This window comes from Pleurodeles waltl, chromosome 5 (assembly GCF_031143425.1).
Source record: "Pleurodeles waltl isolate 20211129_DDA chromosome 5, aPleWal1.hap1.20221129, whole genome shotgun sequence".
In the NCBI taxonomy this organism is placed as follows: Eukaryota; Metazoa; Chordata; class Amphibia; order Caudata; family Salamandridae; genus Pleurodeles; species Pleurodeles waltl.
In genome coordinates this window covers 1,819,271,299-1,819,293,471 of record NC_090444.1, presented here as the reverse complement: position 1 = coordinate 1,819,293,471, position 22,173 = coordinate 1,819,271,299, and the positions used below count along the sequence as shown (strand labels likewise).

General features: G+C 52.0%; 1 protein-coding gene across 7 annotated transcripts in view; it reads right to left on the bottom strand.

The window, feature by feature from the left end:
• Positions 1–22,173, bottom strand: part of RNF8 (ring finger protein 8) — a 292,936-nt gene that overhangs the window by 101,922 nt on the left and 168,841 nt on the right. For all 7 annotated transcript variants that reach the window (XM_069236312.1, XM_069236310.1, XM_069236309.1 and 4 more), the window contains one exon: positions 16,293–16,427. In XM_069236312.1, the coding sequence (XP_069092413.1) occupies positions 16,293–16,427 (135 nt within the window). The remainder of the gene's footprint in view (positions 1–16,292; positions 16,428–22,173) is intronic.

Genomic DNA, 22,173 nt, shown 5'->3' with positions numbered 1-22,173 from the left:
GCCACAAAATAGCAGCCCAGTGCCTTTGAGGGACCAACTGTACCAAAACAGGCACTCTCAAGTGCAGCAAACCACTTGTTGATGTCATCCCCCTCCATGTAAGGGGGGGCTATTTTGTGCAGATTCCTGGAATCATGCTCTCTAACAGGATTACTATCAGGAATACTGCTGCTGCCACCTTGGGGTACTAACCCCATCCTCTGTCTTTCCTTCTCAATGTCGAGGGATTCCCTATCTAAGGCCAGCTGTTGCTGTTTAAGCTTCAGTCTGGTCTCTTCAACCCTCAACTTTTTGAGTTTCCTTTCTAACAAGTTATCCTCAGGGTGGGTGGGTTGGGAATGCTTTGACACAGATGACAAATTAGAAACTTCAGAGGGGGATCTGTCCCTATCTGTCTGGACCCTGGTAACTTGGCCTCTAGGAATAAAGGATGCCCTGCTGTGATGGGACCCTCCATTACTACCAACATTACTAGGTGTCCTACTAGGGGGCAGACCCTGTACAGAACCCTCCCCACCCTTCTCAGGGAACTCTCCTGAATCAGACTGGGAAGTTTCTACATGTCTTAACCTCTCATTTGATGGGCCAGCTTGGGACTCATCATCTACAATAAGCATGTTTAACAGAAACTCTTTTGTAGGGTTCATTCCTATAACTAAACCTCTATCTAAGCAGAGACTCTTTAAGCTCTTGTAATTCAAACTGTCATAAGTTGCATTGACAGTTTTGGGAGCTGAATGAACCACAGACATGATAGCAAAAGGTTTAGAGATAGTGAGAAGAAAGAAAAAGTTTCAGAATTTTTTAAAGCACGGAGAACTTTTTTTTCTAACTTTTAGAAAACTTTTAGAAGTTTGACGAAACTTTTCAGAACTTTGTAAAAAGTTGTACAGAAGAAAAGCAAACTTTTTTGGTTAAGTGTACATACACTGAACTGTTTGGTATATGATTCTCTTATGAAAAGTACACAATGACAAAGTGGTAAGTAATTACAAGTACTTATCCCACCGCTGCACAACCAATGTAGGAGGCTGGCCTGGCTTGTAGTGGGTACCAGAGGTACTTACACCTTGTGCCAGGTCCAGTTATCCCTTATTAGTGTAGAAGAGGTGTTTCTAGCAGCTTAGGCTGAAAGAAGGTAGCTATGGCAAAGCAGCTTAGGCTGAACTAGGAGACATGTAAAGCTCCTACTATACCACTTATATCATATGCACAATATCATAAGAAAACACAATACACAGAGTTACTAAAAATAAAGGTACTTTATTTTTATGACAATATGCCAAAAGTATCTCAGTGAGTACCCTCAGTAAGAAGGTAAGTTATATACACAAGTTATATGTACACAAACCAAAATTAGGTAAGTAAGAGCAAGAAACGTAATGCAAACAGTATAGAATCACAATAGGTTGCAATAGGCAAGCATAGGTATAGGGGCAACACAAACCATATACTCCAAAAGTGGAATGCGAACCACGAATCGACCCCAGACCCATGTGAGCTTGTAGAGGGTCGCTGGGACTGTAAGAGAACAGTGAGGGTTAGAAAAATACCCCACCCCAAGACCCTGAAAAGTAGGAGTAAAGTGCACCTACTACCCCCAGAGAGCACAATAGTCGTGATAGGGGGATTCTACAGGCAGAACAAACACCAGCAATGCACTGACAACGGATTTCTGGACCTGAGTACCTGTAAGACAAGGGGACCAAGTCCGATAGCCGCAACAGTGTCTAAGGGGGGCAGGAGCCCAGGAAACCCCGGATGAAGGTGCAAGGAAGCTGCCTCCGGTTGGAAGAAGCTTGGAGTTCTGCAAGAAAGAAGAGGACTAGGAACTTCTCCTTTGGAAGACAGATGTCCCACGTCACGATGAAGCCACGCAGAAATACCGCAAACAAGCCTTGCTAGCTGCAAGGGTCGCGGTAGAGGTTTTTGTGTGCTGCTGAGGACCAGGAAGGACCAGGATGTCGCCTTTTGGAGGAGGAGACAGAGGGGGTACTCAGCAACTCAGAGAGCCCTCACAGAAGCAGGCAGAACCCGCAGAAGTACCCCATCAGGCACTTACAAGAAGAGTGAACCGGAGTCCACGCGAAGTCACAAAAGCGGGTCCCACGACGTCGGAGGACAACTCAGAAGGTTGTGCACTGCAGGACGGAGTGCTGGGGACCCAGGCTAGGCTGTGTACGAAGGAAATCCTGGAAGAGTGCACAGGAGCCGAAGCAGCTGCAAATAACGCGGTACACAGCTTTGCAGTCTAGCGTCGGAAGGCAATGACTTACCTCCACCAAACCTGGACTGAAGAGTCACTGGACTGTGGGAGTCACTTGGACAGAGTTGCTGTGTTCCAGGGACCACGCTCGTCAGGATGAGAGGGGACCCAGAGGACCAGTGATGCAGTCCTTTGGTGCCTGCGTTAGCAGGGGGAAGATTCCGTCGACCCACAGGAGATTTCTTCGGAGATTCTGGTGCAGGGTGAAGGCAGGCTACCCCCAGAGCATGCACCACCTGGAAACAGTTGAGAAAGCTGGCAGGATTAGGCGCTACAATGTTGCTGGTAGTCGTCTTGCTACTTTGTTGCGGTTTTGCAGGCATCCTAGAGCAGTCAGCGGTCGATCCTTGGTAGAAGGTGAAGAGGGAGATGCAGAGGAACTCTGGTGAGCTCTTGCATTAGTTATCTGAAGAATTCCCCAAAGCAGAGACCCTAAATAGCCAGAAAAGGAGGTTTGGCTACCAAGTCAGGAGGATTGGCTACCAAGAGAGGTAAGAGCCTATCAGAAGGAGCCTCTGACGTCACCTGCTGGCACTGGCCACTTAGAGCAGTCCAGTGTGCCCACAACACCTCTGTTTCCAAGATGGCAGAGGTCTGGGACACACTGGAGGAGCTCTGGGCACCTCCCCTGGGGGGTACTGGTCAGGGAAGTGGTCACTCCCCTTTCCTTTGTCCAGTTTCACGCCAGAGCAGGGCTGGGGGATCCCTGAACCGGTGTAGACTGGCTTATGCAGAGATGGGCACCATCTGTGCCCATCAAAGCATTTCCAGAGGCTGGGGGAGGCTACTCCTCCCCAGCCCTTCACACCTATTTCCAAAGGGAGAGGGTGTAACACTCTGTCTCAGAGGAAATCCTTTGTTCTGCCTTCCTGGGCCAGGGCTGCCTGGACCCCAGGAGGGCAGAAACCTGTCTGAGGGGTTGGCAGCAGCTGCAGTGGAGACCCTGGAAAGGCAGTTTGGCAGTACCCGGGTTCTGTGCTGGAGACACGGGGGATTGTGGAATTGTCCCCCCAACAATTCCATGATCTTAGACATGTTACATGGCCATGTTCGGAGTTACCATTGTGATGCTATACATAGGTAGTGACCTATGTATAGTGCACGCGTGCAATGGTGTCCCTGCACTCACAAAGTCCGGGGAATTTGCCCTGAACGATGTGGGAACACCTTGGCTAGTGCCAGGGTGCCCACACACTAAGTACCTTGGCACCCAACCTTCACTAAGTGAAGGTTAGACATATAGGTGACTTATAAGTTACTTATGTGCAGTGCTAAATGGCTGTGAAATAACGTGGACATTATTTCATGCAGGCTGCAGTGGCAGGCCTGTGTAAGAATTGTCAGAGCTCCCTATGGGTGGCAAAAGAAATGCTGCAGCCCATAGGGATCTCCTGGAAGACCAATACCCTGGGTACCTCAGTACCATATACTAGGGAATTATATGGGTGTACCAGTATGCCAATGTGAATTGGTAAATTTACTCACTAGCCTGTTTAGTTACAAATTTGGAAAGTAGAGAGAGCATAATCACTGAGGTTCTGGTTAGCAGAGCCTCAGTGAGACAGTTAGGCATCACACAGGGAATACATACAGGGCACATATGTATGAGCACTGGGGCCCTGCCTGGCAGGGTCCTAGTGACACATAAACTAAAACAACATATATACAGTGAAATATGGGGGTAACATGCCAGGCAAGATGGTACTTTCCTACAGTCACCGTGTTGTTCTTTTCTTTCCACACCAGCCTACGCGCAGATCTGGAGGAGCTACCCTCAGTTGATTTTTTGTCTAAATGTTCAATGTTTTATTAAAGTTTTTTGACCACCTGGTGCATCAACATGTTGTCCCAGAAGACCGGATTCAAGCTGTGTGACTCCTGTCACCACATGATGTCAGTGACAGATCCGCATCTCATGTGCTTGTGGTGTCTGGATCACGACCACGACCCGAAGTCATGCTCCGAGTTCCCGGGCCATGAACCCCAAGCCTTTGAGGGAGCAGTACCTTAAGCTCATTGCACCCTGGTCTCTGGCTCTGCGTCGCTCCCAGTCTTGCCCAAGAGGAAGGTCACGAGACGGCTCGCGGTGCCATCACCACTGGTCCTAATACCATTCCAAATTGTCGGGCATTTGGGTCACAAGAAGAAGAAGTCAAAGAAGAACAAACGCTCTTTGACTTCACCCTGTCGCTCGGACGATACGATGGAGGAGGAGCGTCGTCGCTCTAGGCCTCCGTCCTCGGAGCCTGCTTCTGGGTTGGCTCTGTGCCTCCCTGAGTGTAAGGGAGGCAGAGCCACCGCTGCCCAACTCAGAGTTTTACAAGGTCATGCATCTTATTTGGCCATTCTGTCCATCCTGTGATGCCTTCAGGCCCAGTAGGGTCGGTGGGGGCCCACTTCGGTTCTGCGCTGGCAGCTTCAGCCTCGGCTCCAGAGGGCACCCCAGAATCTGTTACCGGATCGAGGCCGGCTGTTCCATCATGACCTTCCCTGGTGCAGGTACAGAAGTCGACGCTCCAGATGTCGGTTAGCCCCACGATCAACATCGACCCCATACTGATTCCTAACTCCGACCCAGAGCCAGAACGACATCACCCGCTGCCGATTCGGACTTTGACGGGGGCCTTTCTCCCCAGGTTGGATCCTGACCCTTATGCCTGTGGGTACGGGTACAGTGAGGGTATGGAGGGGTCGCTGGACCCTTTCGAATACCATCTAGGTGACCCAGATGTAGATTGGACTCAGGAATTGTGTGAAGCCAGTGGTCTTTACACTTCCCCTAATAATGGCATGCTTTCTCCCCTTACCATGGCTACGGAGAAGGGAGCCTCATATTCAATGGAGGTGAGAAGAGCAGCTGAGGTCCTGGGCCTCGAGGTGCCTTCTGTGGCTGTCAGGACTAACCTCCTGACTGAGGTGCTTCAGCCTGGGGCTTCTAGATCTGAACCCCTTTTGCCCTTCAATGAAGCCCTCACTGATGTCCAGCTGGGCATGTGGTCTAAACCCAGTACAGCGGCTCCTGTCAACAGGACAATCGTCCACCTCCATTGGCCTGCACCTAACGACCCTAAATTCCTGACCCACCATCCTACACCTCAGAGTTTGGTCATCCAGGCTTCTTTCTCTTCTGACGCATTCCATTCCAGTAGGCAAGTCGCTCCTCGCGCCGCCGCCCACACGCCGCCTCCTTCTCCATCTGTTCTCCTCTCTCGGAAATCCCCTGCCGCTGCGTCCCCGCGGCCCCTCCCGCCTCCCCCCACCTCCTCACCGTCCTTTTGCCTTTCTCCTCTGTTTTCCCTTGCCGCTGCTAATCCCCATGGCCTCTCCCGCCTCCCCCACCTCCTCACCGTCCCTTTGCCTTTCTCCTCTGTTTTCCCTTGCTGCTGCTAATCCCCGCAGCCCCTCCTGCCTCCCCCACCTCCTCACTGTCCTTTTGCCTTTCTCCTCTGTTTTCCCTTGCCGCTGCTAATCCCCGCGGCCCCTCCCACCTCCCCACCGTCCTTTTGCCCATCTCCTCTGTTTTCCCTTGCCGCTGCTAATCCCCGCGGCCCCTCCCGCCTCCCCCCACCACCTCACCATCCTTTTGCCTTTCTCCTCTGTTTTCCCTTGCCGCTGCTAATCCCCGCGGCCACTCCCGCCTCCCCCCACCTCCTCACTGTCCTTTTGCCTTTCTCCTCTGTTTTCCCTTGCCGCTGCTAATCCCCTCGGCCCCTCCCGCCTTCCCCCACCTCCTCACCGTCCTTTTGCCTTTCTCCGCTGTTTTCCCTTGCCGCTGCTAATCTCCGCGGGCCCTCCCACCTCCCCCACCTCCTCACCGTCCTTTTGCCTTTCTCCGCCGTTTTCCCTAGCCGCTGCTAAACCCAGCAGCCCCTCCCGCCTCCCCCACCTCCTCACCGTCCTTTTGCCTTTCTCCTCTGTTTTCCCTTGCCGCTGCTATCCCTGTGGCCCGACCCCCCCAGCCTTCCCATTCGCCCAGACCTCCCTCCTCCCAGCTGCCCACTCCCTCCCTCCTCCCCATTTATGGCAGACGCGGCACGCCAAAGGCAAGCGGCCCCTCCCGCCTCCCCCCACCACCTCACCATCCTTTTGCCTTTCTCCTCTGTTTTCCCTTGCCGCTGCTAATCCCCGCGGCCCCTCCCGCCTCCCCCCACCTCCTCACTGTCCTTTTGCCTTTCTCCTCTGTTTTCCCTTGCCGCTGCTAATCCCCTCGGCCCCTCCCGCCTTCCCCCACCTCCTCACCGTCCTTTTGCCTTTCTCCGCTGTTTTCCCTTGCCGCTGCTAATCTCCGCGGGCCCTCCCACCTCCCCCACCTCCTCACCGTCCTTTTGCCTTTCTCCGCCGTTTTCCCTAGCCGCTGCTAAACCCAGCAGCCCCTCCCGCCTCCCCCACCTCCTCACCGTCCTTTTGCCTTTCTCCTCTGTTTTCCCTTGCCGCTGCTATCCCTGTGGCCCGACCCCCCCAGCCTTCCCATTCGCCCAGACCTCCCTCCTCCCAGCTGCCCACTCCCTCCCTCCTCCCCATTTATGGCAGACGCGGCACGCCAAAGGCAAGCCCGTCTGCGCCCGTCCGCGCCAAGACCGCGCCCAGCGCCAGTCCCCCTGGCCCCCTCAGACAAATCTACTCCTCCACACCCTCCACTCACTCAACCCAGGGCCTCGCCCCACCTGCAGCCTTTCCAGCCCCACACACACTCATGGCCCCTTCACCTGCCACACCTGTCACTTCTCCTGCTCCTCATCCCTCACACCACACACCAACCATAGCTACCCTCCGACAACAAACACAACACTGCAAACGCAATACACACCTCCCCTGCCCCCACCACCCAGCCCCGCAGCACACCACCCCACAACCAGAACACACCCCGCAACAACACCCTCATGCACCACACCAACACCACCCACCAGAACCACCTCAACTGCCTGCTCCTCAACACCCGCTCCCTTCACGAACATGCCATAGAACTCTGGGACCTTATCACATCACACTCACCTGACATTGTCTTCCTCACGGAAACCTGGACCAACCCCTCCTCGGAACCCAACATAGCCATCGCCACCCCCAAGGGATACAAACTCCAATGCAAAGACCGCCTCAACAGGCCAGGTGGTGGCATCGCCATCCTACACAGGGACACCATCAAAGTCACCACCAGCTCCCAAGACACTATCGATAACACAGAACACATGCACTTCCTAATCCACATTAACAACAACTCCACCCCCAGAGGTACACTAATCTACAGACCACCAGGACCACGCCCCGCCTTCTTCAACACCATCGCCGACACCATCAGCTCGCACACCCTCACCTCCACAGACTACATCCTCCTCGGTGATTTCAACTTTCACTTGGAGAACCAACAAGACCACAACTCTACCTCCCTCATAGACAACCTCACCAACCTCGGACTCAAACAACTGGTCACCCCACCCACCCACCCACTCAGCAGGACACACGCTCGATGCAATTTTCACCTCAAGCCAACACATAGCCTACACCCACACCACCGAACTCCTCTGGACTGACCACCACTACGGCCCCTTCTCCTTCACCAAAACCCTAACACACTACCATCAACACACCACACCCTACCGCATGTGGGACAAGATCCCCACAGAACGCCTGAACTCCCAACTGGCTCACAACCCCCCTCCCCACACCAACGACCCCAACACAGGAGCACACAACCTCTCTAAATGGATCACTACATGCGCAGACACACTGGCATCACCTCAGAAAACACATCGCCACCCACAACATCAAGAATGCCCCATGGTTCACCCCTGAACTCCAAGCGACAAGAACCCTCTACAACCAACTTCTCCACCCTCAAAACCACCATTCGCACCCATCCCCAACTCATACGCACCGCCAAAAGAGATCACTACAAGACACGCCTTGACAACAACTCTCAAAACAGCAAAGAACTCTTCACCATCATTAATGAACTAGCCAAACCCAAAGCCAGCAACATAGACCCCTCACACACACAGCCCCTATGTGACGCCCTCTCCAACCACTTCCACCACAAAATCCTGGACTTCCACAACAGCTTCATACCGCACACACTCACCACACACACCCCTCACTCACCCAACTCAACCCCCACTCATGACCCCCCCCACCACACTCACCACCTGGGCCCCCACCACACACGAAGAAACCGAAAAAACCATGAACTCCATCCACTCCAGATCACCTTCCGACCCCTGTCCACATCACATCTACAACAAAGCCAGCCCAACCATCGCCCCCATACTCCGCGACATAATCAACTCCTCTTTTGACTTCGCCACCTACCCAGACCCCTGGAAGCATGCGGAAATCACCGATCTCCTGAAAAAAAACAAAGTAGACCCAGAGATCCTTTCCAACTATCGCTCCATCTCCCTCCTACCTTTCCCCGCCAAGTTTGCAGAGAAACTAGTCAACGCCCCCCTATCCCACTTCCTCTAAGAAAACAACACTCTTGACCCCTCACAATCCGGGTTCTGCAAGAACCACAGCACGGAAACCGCCCTCATCGCATGCACTGACGACATCAGGACCAAAGTCGACCAAGGCGAGACCTTCGCACTCATCCTTCTAGACCTCTCCGCAGCCTTTGACACTGTCTGCCACCACACACTATGCACACGCCTCCACAACATAAGAATTCGCCACAAAGCCTTAGAATGGCTCCCCTCCTTCCTTACCGACCGGACCCAGCGAGTCCGCCTTCCACCTTTCCATTCCACCGTTACCAAGATCATCTGCGGAGTCTGCCAAAGGTCCTCCCTCAGCCCCACACTCTTCAACATTTACATGAACCCCCTAGCCAACATCCTCTGATCACACGGAATCACTATCCTCTCCTACGCAGATGACACCCAACTCATCCTCTCCCTCACCCGAAACCCCACCACCGCCAAAACCAACCTACACGCTGCTCTCCTCGACACCGCCAACTGGATGACATCTAACCACCTCAAGCTCAACTCTAACAAAACCGAGATCATCATCTTCGGCCCCAACAAAACCACATGGGACGACTCCTTGTGGCCCACTGCCCTAGGCCCCGCACCCACCCCTGCAAACCACGCACGCAACCTCGGCATCATCCTGGACCCCTCCCTCTCCATGATACAGCAAATCAATGCTCTAACCTCCTCCTGCTTCCACACACTCCGCACTTAAAAAAATCCTTCAAATGGATTACCCCAGAGACCAGGAAGACAGTCACCCATGCACTCATCAGCAGCAGACTAGACTACGGTTACGCCCTCTACGCCGGCACCACACTCAAACTCAAACGCAAACTCCAGAGAATCCAGAACACAGCTGCATGCCTCGTCCTTGACCTCCCCCGCCACGAATGAATCTCACTACACCTCAAATCCCTTCACTGGCTCCCCATAGAGAAGAGAATCACATTCAAGATCCTCATCCACGCACACAAATCCCTCCACAACACCGGCCCAACCTACCTCAACGAAAGAGTGAACTTCCACAATCCCACACTCAACCTCCGATCAGCTGACCTCGACCTAGCCACAGTCCCCCGCATCCAACGCACCACCACAGGAGGCAGGTCCTTCTCCTACCTCGCCCCCAAAACCTGGAACTCCCTCCCCACCAACCTTCGCAAAACTCTTCAGAAAGAATCTCAAGACATGGTTGTTCGAACAGTGACCCTCCGTTGCCCCCCCTTGACCGCCCCCAAGTGCCTTGAGACCCTCACGGGTGAGTAGCGCTCTCTATAAATATTTTTGATTGATTGATTCCCTTTCGCACCCTCGGACAAGGCATCAAAACGACTGGACCAACCTGGGAAGAAGTTAATTCTCTTCCTCCAGTCTGGCGTTGCAGTCTGTGAACACTGCATGCCTTTTGAGCCGCTACTCCCATACTTTATGGGATACGGTCGCGCAGGTGCTGCCAAAGGTCCCAGAGGAGGCCCAGGACGTTCTCCCAAGCTGTTGCTGATGGGAGGGATGCAGCCAAGCTCACGATTCTTTGTGAGCTGTGTAGGAAGCTGGCCTGGCCTGGTGTGTGGTGGACACCTATGGTGTTGGCACCTTATGCCAGGTCCAGGCAACCCCTATTAGTGAAGACTAGGCAGTGTCTAGGAAGCCACGGCTCTCTAGAGGTAGCTGTGGATGAGCAGCCAAGACTTATCTAGGAGACATGCAAAGATTATGCAATACCACTATAATCACACAGCACTTATCATGCATAAAAGCACCACACAGTGTTACAAAATAAAGATATTTTTTTATGGTAACACAACACTAGAATCCTTACAGGCAGTCTCCTCCAACTGGAGGTAAGGTAAGTACACACTATATATATATATATATATATATATATATATATATATATATATATGTATATATATATATACATACATACAAAATAGTACTCAACAAATAGCATAGAAACAACAAGCATTGGCAATAATGATAGAAAATAGTGAGGGCCCTAGGGGAGGGCCAAACCATATACTAAGAAAGTGGAATGCGGAGAGAAGTCCCCCACCCAAGGATGTGGAGTAGTTAGAGGGAAGCTGGGAGAATCAGGGATACTAGGAGGTGAGTACCTTAGTGACCCCCAAGGACCAGGAGAGCAGAGGTAAGTACATGATTTCCCCCAGGACTAAGAAGAGGACTTAGAAAAGGTATTGTGCAAGGCCCGGACCAGACTGGGAGAACCCAAAGGTGGATTCTGGCAGAAGAGGACCTACAAGAGAAGGGGAGAGAGTCCAGTTTGAGTTGCAGTGTTCGGTCGTGGCAGGAACCACTACCCACCCTTCTGTGGATGCAGAACCAGGTCGACGGGAGAAGAAGAAGACCAGTTGTGCAGCCCAGGTGCTGAAGAGGAGTCCTTGGAGTGATGCAGATGGTGTCTCAAGTCGGCTGTCAGGTTGCAGATGGTCAGTGGTTAGGAGAACCACCAACAAGCCTTGGCAAAGACAAGAAGAAGCACAGGAGGAGTTGCAAGGCTGAAGACGACCAGCAAGGTCGAGCAGACTTGACCCTTGGAGGGGAGTCTGGGCTGACCCTCAGCAATCAGGAGAGTCAGCAGAACCAGACGCAGCTCCCACAGGCAATCCAATGGCAGCAGGCACAGTAAGTTGCATTGAGGCCCAGTCAGCACACCTCAAAAGGAGTCCCACGTCGCTGGAGAAGCAGAGAGGACTGTGCTTGGCAGGATGAAGTGCTGGGGGCCAGGGCTACTCAGAGCCTGAGGATCCCTTGGAGCAGGAGCAGGAGCAGGAGCAGGAGCAAACAAGCCTTGGTAGCTGCAAGAGTCACGGTGCACAGGGGTACTGTCCTGCAAAGGAATGCAGGGGCTTACCATCTCCCAAGTGGGAGAGTGGGCAGAGAGGACCAAGGGGACCACACCAGACAACCACAAGTGATGCAGGCTCCACACGGTTCAAGTTGAGAGCAGATCCACGCTGCCGGATGTCGTTGCAGTTGGTGCCTGTAGATGCAGGGGAGTGACTACTTCTCTCAAAGGGAGATTCCTTCTTGCTTCTTGGTGCAGGCTGAAGTCTCGCTGCCCTCTGATGATGCACAGTGGGGGAAATGTTGCAGTTGCTGGAAGGAGCCAGAGAAACAATGTTGCAAAGCAAAGTTGTCGCCGGAGTTGCAGCTTTGTTGGTTACTGAAGAGTCCAGTTGCGATTCCAGTGGCCAGAAGATGAAGTAAACAATGCAGAGGAGTCCTGGTGGGACTTGCATGTCGAATTTGAGGACCCACCCGCCAGGGAGTCATTAAATAGCCCTAAAAGGGGCATTGGTCACCTGGCAGGGTGACCATCTATCAGGAGGGGGCTGTGACATCTCCTGCCTGACCTGGCCCACTCAGATGCTCCCAGGGGCCTCAGCACACCTTGGTTTCAAGATGGCGAATCAAGTGGCCACCTAGAGGAGTTCTGGGCACCATCCCTGGGGTGGTGATGGACAGGGGAGTGATCACTCCCCTTTTCTTTGTCCAGTTTTGCACCAGAACAGGGACCAAGGGCCCGTGGGCAGGTGCATACCGGTTTATGCAAGGAGGGCACCAGATGTGCCCTTCAAAGCAAACCGTTGGCTTGGGGAGGCTACCCCTCCCAAGCCTTCGAAAGCATATTTCCAAGGGAGAGGGTGTTGCCTCCCTCTCCCACAGGAAATCCTTTGTTCTGCCTTCCCCTGCTTGAGCTGGTCAAGCAGCAGGAGGGCAGAAACCTGTCTGAGGGGTGGCAGCAGCGCAGGCTGCCTGGAAAACCCTAGAAGACCGGTAGGAGCAATACTGGGGGGGTCCTCTAAGGAGCCCCCAGAGTGCATGGAATCATACAACCAATACTGGCAACAGTATTGGGGGTATGATTCCGATATGTTAGATACCAAACATGCCTAGGTTCGGAGTTACCATTAAGTAGCTGGACATAGGTAGTGAGCTGTGTCCAGTACACGGGTAAAATTGGCTTCCCCGCACTTATGAAGTTGAGTGCAATGGAACTGGAGTTCACAGGGGCCCCTCTGCTCATGCAGGGGTGCCCTCACACACAGGGACCTGCACCCTGCCCTCTGGGCTAGGAGGGCCTACCATAGGGGTGACTTACAGGGACCTGGTGCAGTGACCTGTGGTGAAAAGGTGCATGAACCTTTTCACACAGGCTGCAATGGCAGGCCTGCAGACACATTTTGCATGGGTTCCCATTGGTAGCACAATACATCCTGCAACCCATGGGGAACCCCTGGTGCCCCAATGACCAGGCTGGACATGACCGACTAACTAGGCAGATCAGTTGCGTCAACAGTGGCCTTTAGGCACCACGCTTGGTTGAGGACATCTGGCTTTTTGGGGGATATCCAGCAATCACTTATGGACATGCCCTTCAATGGCACCCGTCTATTTAGAGACAAAGCGGACTCAGCGCTCGATCGCTTTAAGGAGTCCCGGGCTGCGGCTCAGTCCCTCGGCCTTGCAGCTGCTCCTCAGCCTGCTTTTCGCCCCTTTTGTGGCTACCGAAGAGGCACCAAACCGTGACCATTAACCTCCAGCCACTGCGGCTCACATGATGCCCAGCCTCTGCGTGGACGAAGACGCAGGATCCAACGGTTCCTGTGGATCAGGGACCCAGCGGTCAGCCCAGTCCACAACCCTCCCCCGCTGCAGCCTCCAAACCTTCCAAGTTCATTGCTACATCACAGACCAGCTGAAGGCAGGCTTCGCTATCACCTGCCCCACTGGGAGTCCATCACGATAGACAGATGAGTTTCGCAAATAGTCCGAAGGGGCTACTCCCTTCCCTTTGAGACTACCCTTTCAGCCATGCCACCATCTTATGATCGGAGGACGGAGGATCACTTGGCACTTCTCAGCGAGGAAGATACGGCTCCTTTGGCCACGGGAGCCATAGCGAGGGTTCCTGTGCCAGAAGTGGGTTGTGGTTGTTATTTGTGCTACTTTCTGGTGTCCAAAAAGGACAAGGGCCTCCGCCCTAACCTAGACCTCCGGTCCCTCAATCTCTTCTTCAGAATGGAGAAGTTAAAAATGCTCACTCTGGCTCAGGTCCGATCTGCCCTGGACCCTGAAGACTGTGTGGTAGCGTTGGACTTGCAGGATGCCTACTTTCACATTCTCATCCTGCCTGCCCACAGACGTTACTTGCCGTTTGTGGCAGGTCACGAGCACTATCAGTTTACCATGCTCCCCTTTGGCCTTACCAGCGACCCTCGGTGTTTGTGAAAATGATGGCGGTGTTGGCGGTGATCGCAGCTCATCTGCGCCGGCTAGGGGGTTCAGTCTTCCCTTACCTCGATGACTGGCTGTTGCAGGCGGGCTCTCCCAAGGCTGTTGTCTCCCACCTCCAGACTACGGCAAGCCTCCTGCATTCACTGGGGTTCACCATAAACATGCAGAAGTCACACCTGACTCCCTCTCAAACCCCCCCCTTTCATCTGAGCTGTTTTGGACAGTGCAGCTTTGGGCCTATCCTCCCGAGAGGCGAGTTCAGAATACTCAGGCTATGATACTGATGTTTCATCCTCTGTCCTGGGTTTCGGTGAGAAATACTCTGCGGCTGTTGGGCCTCATGGCCTCCTGCATCCTGCTGGTCGCACATACCAGATGGCATATGCAGGCTTTGCAGTGGGACCTGAAGTTTCAGTGGGCGCAGCATCAGGGGAATCTTTACAGCAAGATGCAGATCTCGGAGGGAACTGCACAAGATCTGCAGTGGTGGCTTTTGAACTGTGATTGGGTCAAAGAGAGATCCCTCTCCCTTCCCCAACCAGCTCTAACAGTAGTGACAAATGCGTCACTCCTGGGATGGGGTGGCCACATGGGGAAGAAGATTAGAGGCATCTTGTTTCCTGCGGAATCCAGGCTCCACATCAATCTTGGAGCTCAGGGTGGTCAGGCTTGCATTGAAAGCATTCCTTCCCTCTCTCAAAGGGAAAGTGATGCAGGTGTTCACAGACAACACCACCACCATGTGGTACTGCAACAAGCAGGGTGGGGTTGTGGACCCTTTGTCAAGAGGTCATGCATCTCTGGACGTGGCTGGAATGTCAGGGCATATCCGTGGTGGTTCAACATCTTGTGGCCTCTCTGAACACCAGAGCAGACGAACTCAGCTGTCAATGCATGGTCAACCACGAATGGCATCTCCATCTGTTGGTTATGTGTGTATGAAGAAAGGATGGGCGGTGCAGAAAAGGACCATCTCTAGATGGGTTGTTCTCTGCATCAAAATGTGCTACACTTTGGCTAAGAAGCAACCCCCTGAGGGTTTGCGTACTTACTCTACCAGCGCCACTGCTGCAAGCACTGCGTTAACATGCGGAGTTCCAGTCCTGGACATCTGCCAGGCAGCAACGTGGGTGTCCCTGCACACGTTCACTAAACACTATTGCCTACATTGTCAGGTCCGCAGGGATGGCTACTTTGGCTGTTCCGTCCTGCAGGACTTCTTAGTATGATCTTAGTTTGCAGACCCGCCTCCGGGGACGGTATTGCTTGGGTATCTATTCTAAGGTAAGGAATCTGCAACTAGAAGTCTCTATCAGATGAACAAGTTATTTACCTTCGGTAACCAATTAGCTGGTAGAGACATATTCTAGTTGCAGATTCTTTACCGACCCACCCATCCTCCCTGCTCTGCAAAATGTGTTCTAGGGACAGGGAATTCCCCTTTTTAGGGCCCTAGTTCTGGCACACCAGGATCCGTGTTCCTCATGGCTCCACGCTTGTGGCGTGGAAAGTCGTGAAAAGCAACTGACATCAGCACGCCGGTGTGGCGCCTATATACAACTGTGATATCATGACGGCGACCACAACGCCAATGACGGATGTGGAGTCCACCGACGCCACCTGATGGCGTATAAGGGTACTGCTCAAAGAAAAATCTCCGGAACCAGTCTGATGCCTGGGGGAAATTCTAGGGTAAGGAACCTGTAACCAGAACATGTCTCTACCAGATAATTTGTTACACATGGTGAGTAACTTGTTTGTTGCATCCTGTCAGGTTATGCATTCCATCGCATCCCCATATACCTTCTAGAAACACTATGGTAGTATATTGCTATATAAATTATCATTGCGCACTGAGTGTAATGTGGTAAGCAGTAGTCAGCACCATTGACTAGTATTGTGATAAAAAGCATGTTGCGTATGGTATGATTTCCATATTCCTAATATTAATGACAACGCTGTCAAAATAAGCCCGCTTGTTTTCATGTAATGAGCAGTGTAACTATCTTTCAAAGCATAATACGTTTTTTTCCATGTGCCTTTCAGCCCTCGTGTGCATTTCTGTAACCATTGAAACAGGAGTACACCGTGCTAGGAAGTAATTAGTGTGAGGAGACAATTACAACCAATTTGCCAAAAACCTAATTACACCAATGTGCTAACTGCCACACTCCTCCAGGTGTTCTGACATAGGCCCGCATCAATTTAAGGTGCACAGTGCAAGAAAGCATTGCTTGGCTTAGTTGAGTCCTGGTGAGAACTCTCCTGCCTCTGACTTGGCAATCTTCTGCTCCACATACCTCGTCTCGCTGTCCCTGCGATGGAGTGTCCTTCTTCTCCTTCAATCCGCTCTTCAGCGATGGCATCCAAGGGATCCAGCGGTCTTCTGACGTCGCTCTCCTGTTTCTGCTGCGCTATCTGCGATCCTGTAGTCCCTGTTAAGGAAGCACCAGAAAAAGGTGAAATAAAACTGCGTTTCCTGCTCTGGGATGCGATTAATTCTGGCGGCCGCTTGAAGGTAAAACCCAATTATTGTTGTAACAAGCAAGTTTGGAAGTGGCTATATTTCTCTTATGGACAGCGCTAAGTCTTAGTAGTACCTAGAGAATGCACATAAACATTTATAAGAATACTAGTAACTTTGATTCAAAACGAATTGAGACATGTAATTCTGTCAGGACCGGAGACTTCCGATTATGCTATCTCTTTCTTTACTGTCAACACACAGCAGCCAATGAAAACTTAAACTACATTTCCCATGAGGCAACAGCCTTGATATCACCCCCAATCAGGGTCGTCAACACAAGTGACCCAACTACATAATGGCTTCTCCGAACCTAGGCATGTTTGGTATCAAACATGTTGGAATCATGCAACTACACCAATTCCAGTGCTAGCAGCAAGACTCCCTGTAATCTGGGGGGTTCCTTAGAGGATCCCCCAGTTCTGCCTCTGCAGCCTTACTGGGTCTGGCTGCCAGCCCACACTGCTGCAGACCCCAGACACTGTTCTGCCCTCCTGCTGATGAAACTGGCTCAGGCAGAGGAAGACAGAACAAAGGATTTCCTGCAAGGGAGAGGTGTGACCACCCACCCTGTGTATTAGGTGTCTAAGGGCTGGGTTGGGGTGGCCTCTGACCATCACCAGACTGCTTTGAAGGGCACTTTGGTGCCCTCCTTGTATAATCCGGTTTGCACCAGTTCAGGAACCCCCGGTTCCCACTCTGGTGCGAAACTGCACAAAGCACAGGGGAGTGACCACCCACCTGCCCAGCTCCTCCCCTAGAGAGGTACACAGAGCTTTGACAGGTGACCTCTTGATTCTGCCATCTTCAACATAAGATGTGCAGAGGCCCCTGGGAGCATCTGACTGGTTAGACCAGGTAGATGACATCTCTGACCCCCTCTGATAGGTGGGTCAGCCCAGAGAGTGACCAACCCCCTTTTAGGGTTACTTAAGGGCTCCTCCGAGGGTGGGTCCTCAGATTCTCTCTCCAAAACATCTTCAGATACTGGCCTCTAGAACCGCTGCTGGTCTGCTTTGGAACCAAAACACGCCTGCTTCTGGTGGGAAGGCTCCCATTGCAACATTGTTTCTCCAGATTCTACAATAATTCTGCAGCATCCAAGGGTGTGCATCCTCCAGGGTCACAAAGACTCTTTTTGTACCTGGAAGCACGAAGGAATCTCTTTTGGAGCGAAGGAGTCACTCCCTGCATCCACAGGCACCTCAAGACAACGTGGACCGGCTGGTGGGGTCTGCTGTCCCACGGACATCGAAAGGCTCTGCATCACAGGTGGTGGGTCTGTGGCCTCCTCTGGGTCCTGCTTGTCTTTTGACCAACTTGGGAGACTGTGAGCCCCTACTCCTGCAACTGGACTGGAACCCCTGTGCACTGCAACTGTTGCTTTTGCCAAGTCTTGTTGACTCTTTTTCTAGGAGATCTTCAGGTGTCAAGAAGCCCTGGCCTCCAGCACTCTGCAACATGAATATCAGCCCCTGTCCTGCAACTCCTGCGATGTGGGATTTCTGTTTTATTGTGCTGCTGAGGCCTCCTTGTGACTCTGTGTCCATCGCCTGTGGGTCACTCGTGGGGGCTCCAACAACTTCTGCTGGCTTTCCTGCATGCTGAGGGCCAGTCCTGACTCCCCATAAAGGGTAGAGTCTCCTGGACCTTGCTGGTCCCCAAATCTCTGCAAATACACCTGCAGCTCGTTGGTGACTCTTGGGATCTTCTGCAGCTCCTGGACCCCGCAGCTGGACTTCTTCCCCCACCGGCTTGCAAGAACTTCACCTCTAGGTGGGTGGGCATTGCCACCTGCAACACCTGGGCAGCTCTGAGGGTGCTGGACTCTGCCCCATTTCTTTTCAGGTCCTCCACATCTGGAATCTGTTCCTGGGATCCACCAGCCTGGTCCGCTGGTTGTGAGAGCAGCTGGACAATCCGAGGTTTCCACTGATTTCAGAAAGAGTCTCTTCTCTCCTGTGCATCTGGGTCTCCTGGTGTAGGTACTCCTGTCTTCTGGGTATCCTTGGGCGGGGGCACTCTCCAACCTTCCTCTTGTCTGTTGGTTTCCTCAGGTCCACTGGGAAGGGTCCTGAAATACACAAACTCCAACCACTACTTCCCTGTGTTAGTCTAAGGGACGACTGGGTGGGTTACCGCTCTGCACCTGGTCACAGGGAACACTTACTATACCCTCTGGTGTTTTCATCTACCTCCAGTCCCTAGCTAACTACCCCACTTACCTTGGTTGGGTTCACTATTTTGCATTCCACTTCCTTAGTACATGGTTTGCCCCCCCCATAGGGCTCTGTATATTTTATGCTATTTCTGCGTGTTATTCTGTGTATATATTGTGTGTAGATATCTCCAAAGGGAGATATATAAATGCTAGTCTAGTAGTTAGAGCTGTAATAAATAATAAAGAATCCTTTATATTTGCAACACTTGTGTGGTTCTTTCTTGTGAATGAGTTATTGTCTGACTACTGTGGTATTGCAAGTGCTTTACATTCCTCCTGGATAAGCTTTAGCATACTAAGGTACTAAGGTAGCACACTTGGTATAAGGGAACCTTTGAAGATAATAAAGAAAAAGGATGGCGATGGGGAAAGGAGTCCAAAAGCCTGAGGAGGATGAAAACAGCATGTGGTAATAGACAATATCATTAACATGAACAGGTACATGTGATCATAACAATCAGCTTCATAGCACGGAGGGATGTGAATAGTGCTATGGGAGGCCTATGGCAATATCAGAGGGGGATGCGGTGATCAGGAATCAGTATCAGGAAATGGCCTCTGTGTCCGGCTGCAGGTGAACTAGCTAACCAGTGAATACAACTCGGGGAATGTTGCTGTGGTAAAAGGTGACGGATTATTACACTGTGTGAGGCAGGCGCTCCCAAGAGGAGGCCGGGGATGTGGGCCATTGCAGTGACATGGGTGGTCTAAAGCTCGGTGCACGTGGGAGATGTACTATTGAAATGCATGTGCTAAAGCTTATTGTCACTGCTCAGGAAGGATGGGTATAATGTTTAGCTTCGGCCTTGATTATGAAAGCGTCCCAGGTCTCGTGACCTGCCAGAGCCAGACTCCTATCACTTAAGGAGTGGAGTGCCCGTGACTCAGCCCTAGCCCACTGCAACAGTGCACCCAGCCATGTGTTGACATCTGGAGTGGAAGGTGCCTTCCATTGCATTGCTATGAGGCGTTTAAATAAGACAACGGCCAGGTCTATGAACCTGTGAAGTTGTTTGTCCCCTTTAGCCTTAGCACGGACGCCAAGTAGACAGGATTGGGGGGGGGGGAGGGAGGGCGCATAGTCACACAATTCCCCCGTTATTGTAGTGACTGCGTGCCAAGTACGTTGTATGGGTGGGCAGGCTCATACCATATGATAAAAAGTAGCATCCCGTTCCCACAGCGTGGGCATTCGTGTGTTGTGTGAGGGAACATGCGTTGAAGACTGTGGGGGATAAATACGCTCGGTGGAGATAATGAAACTGTTGAAAACGAAATTTTTGATTGCAAGAGACATTCTCTACTTGTTGGAGTGCCTTAGACCAGTGGTTCCCAACCTGTGGTCCGGGGACCCCTGTGGGTCCGCGAAGCCTCCTCAGGAGGTCCGCGACTGCTTAGAAAATTAACTAATATGAACCCCAACTAGGGCCCCAGCTTTCAGTAATGACTCAGTGGGGAGGGGGGTCCCCGGATTCCAAAAATGATGCAGTGGGGGTCCCCGGGTTCCACTAATGATAAAGTGGGGGTCCACAGAAGTCAAAAGGTTGGGAACCACCGCCTTAGACCATGATTTTGGGTAAAATGGGGTAGGAAGGACTAAATCCCATTGAGGCCGTGCTCCCGCCTGTCCAGTGTCAGTGCAGGTGATAAAGGTATGGTACAGCAGGGATACAACTTTTGTAGAACCCAGTCCCGATAATAAAGTATGGAGAATAGGCGATGTTGGAGGATCCGTTCCACCCGCCCGCCAAGTGTCATTTATGAGCTGTCTTGTGGCACAGTATGTTAAGAACCGGTCGGTGCCAATTTTAGAAGTATCAGTTATATATCAGTGTATGTCATGAGAGAGCCGTCTCTGAAGAAGTCCCTGATAGTAGTTAGTCCTGCTGCTATCCACGGTGTCAGATCATGATGTGTGTACAATTCTCTTTCACCTTGTATACTAAGCAATGGGATCCTGGGGGAGTAAGGCAGTGTTGGGCCCTTGCTATGTACGAATCTGCACCAACAGACTCGGGCTGTGTCCATCAAATTGGTGCTGTGTAGAGGAGGACATGTGCGATCTGTCATCCATGCCAATACTTCTATCTGGCCCAGTCTATTGAGTACCGTTGCTCTCTCTGCTGTGGGGGAGGGCTGAAGCCAGCGAAGCGGCCATTGCAGCTGTGCCGCCGCATAGTACAACTCAAAGTTGGGCATACCAAGGTCCCCTTCCTCAAGCGGATGATGCGTGGTAGTTAGGGCGACCTGACGATGGATATTCCCCCATAGTAGTTCTAACATTAGACCATATAGTGAGCGGAAGAATGACTTGGGCAGCACTAGCGGTAGCGCAGTAAAATAATACAGTCCGGGGAGTATTAACATCTTGGGGATCGCCATACGACCCAAGGGTGACAGTAGTAAGGAGCACCAGAAGGGTAGTGATCCTCGGATCGAGCGAACTGCTCAATGCAGATTGCCCTCCCTGAGGTCCCCAACGGTATGGCAAATTTGTATGCTGAGGTATTTGAAGGTGTCATGGTACCATGGCAAGCGATGTACCGGGAGAGCAGACTGTAGAGGCTCTGGAATAGGGGCCAACGGAAATGAGCAGGACTTCGTCCAATTCAGACATAACCCAGATATGTCCCCGAAGGCATTTAGTAGTGCATGATGTTTGGTAATGAGGACGTGCTTCTGCGCAGGTATATTAGTGCATCATCAGCGTAGAGGGAGATGATGTGAAATATGTCCATATCTGGGATTCCCCCATTTCTGCACACATAGGCTCAGGTGAGAGGTTAAGGTTTCGATTGCTATTGCAAACAACAGTGACAAGAGCGGGCAACCTTGTCTAGTGCCGCAGAAGATGGGGAACTATTGGAGACAATGCATCCCATTTTCACGGGGCTGTGGGATTAGAGTACAGTATGCTAATCCAGTCCAAAAACCCAGGGCAGAAGCCCATGCTGCACAGTGTCTTTTTTAAGTAGAGCCATCAGAGAGTATTGAAAGCCTTTTCTATGTACAAAAATACCGCTACTTTTTCATGATCCTTACATGGGGCTCCGCTCAGCAGGAGCCGTCTGATGTTCAAGAAGGTATTGCTTCCTGGAATGAAGCTCGACTGATCCTCATGGCAAGCACTTTCCCAATAATTTACAATCTAAATTAAGTGATGACAGAGGCCTATAAAAGCGCTAATTCTGGGGGTTGCGTCCCTGTATAGGCAGGACCACTATGACCACCTTGCGTTAAGAGTCGGATATGTGGCCCTGTGCCTTTGCTTCATGCAGCACATCCAAGAGTGGTTGGGTACGTCGAGTTGAGAAGGTAGAATAGTACTCTACTGGCAACCCATGAGTACCAGGTGCTTTGTTTCGAGCTAGTTGACGTAGCGCGGTCCTGACTTCCTGGAGACTAATGGGTTCGTCGAGGTCTAGTTTCTGTAGTG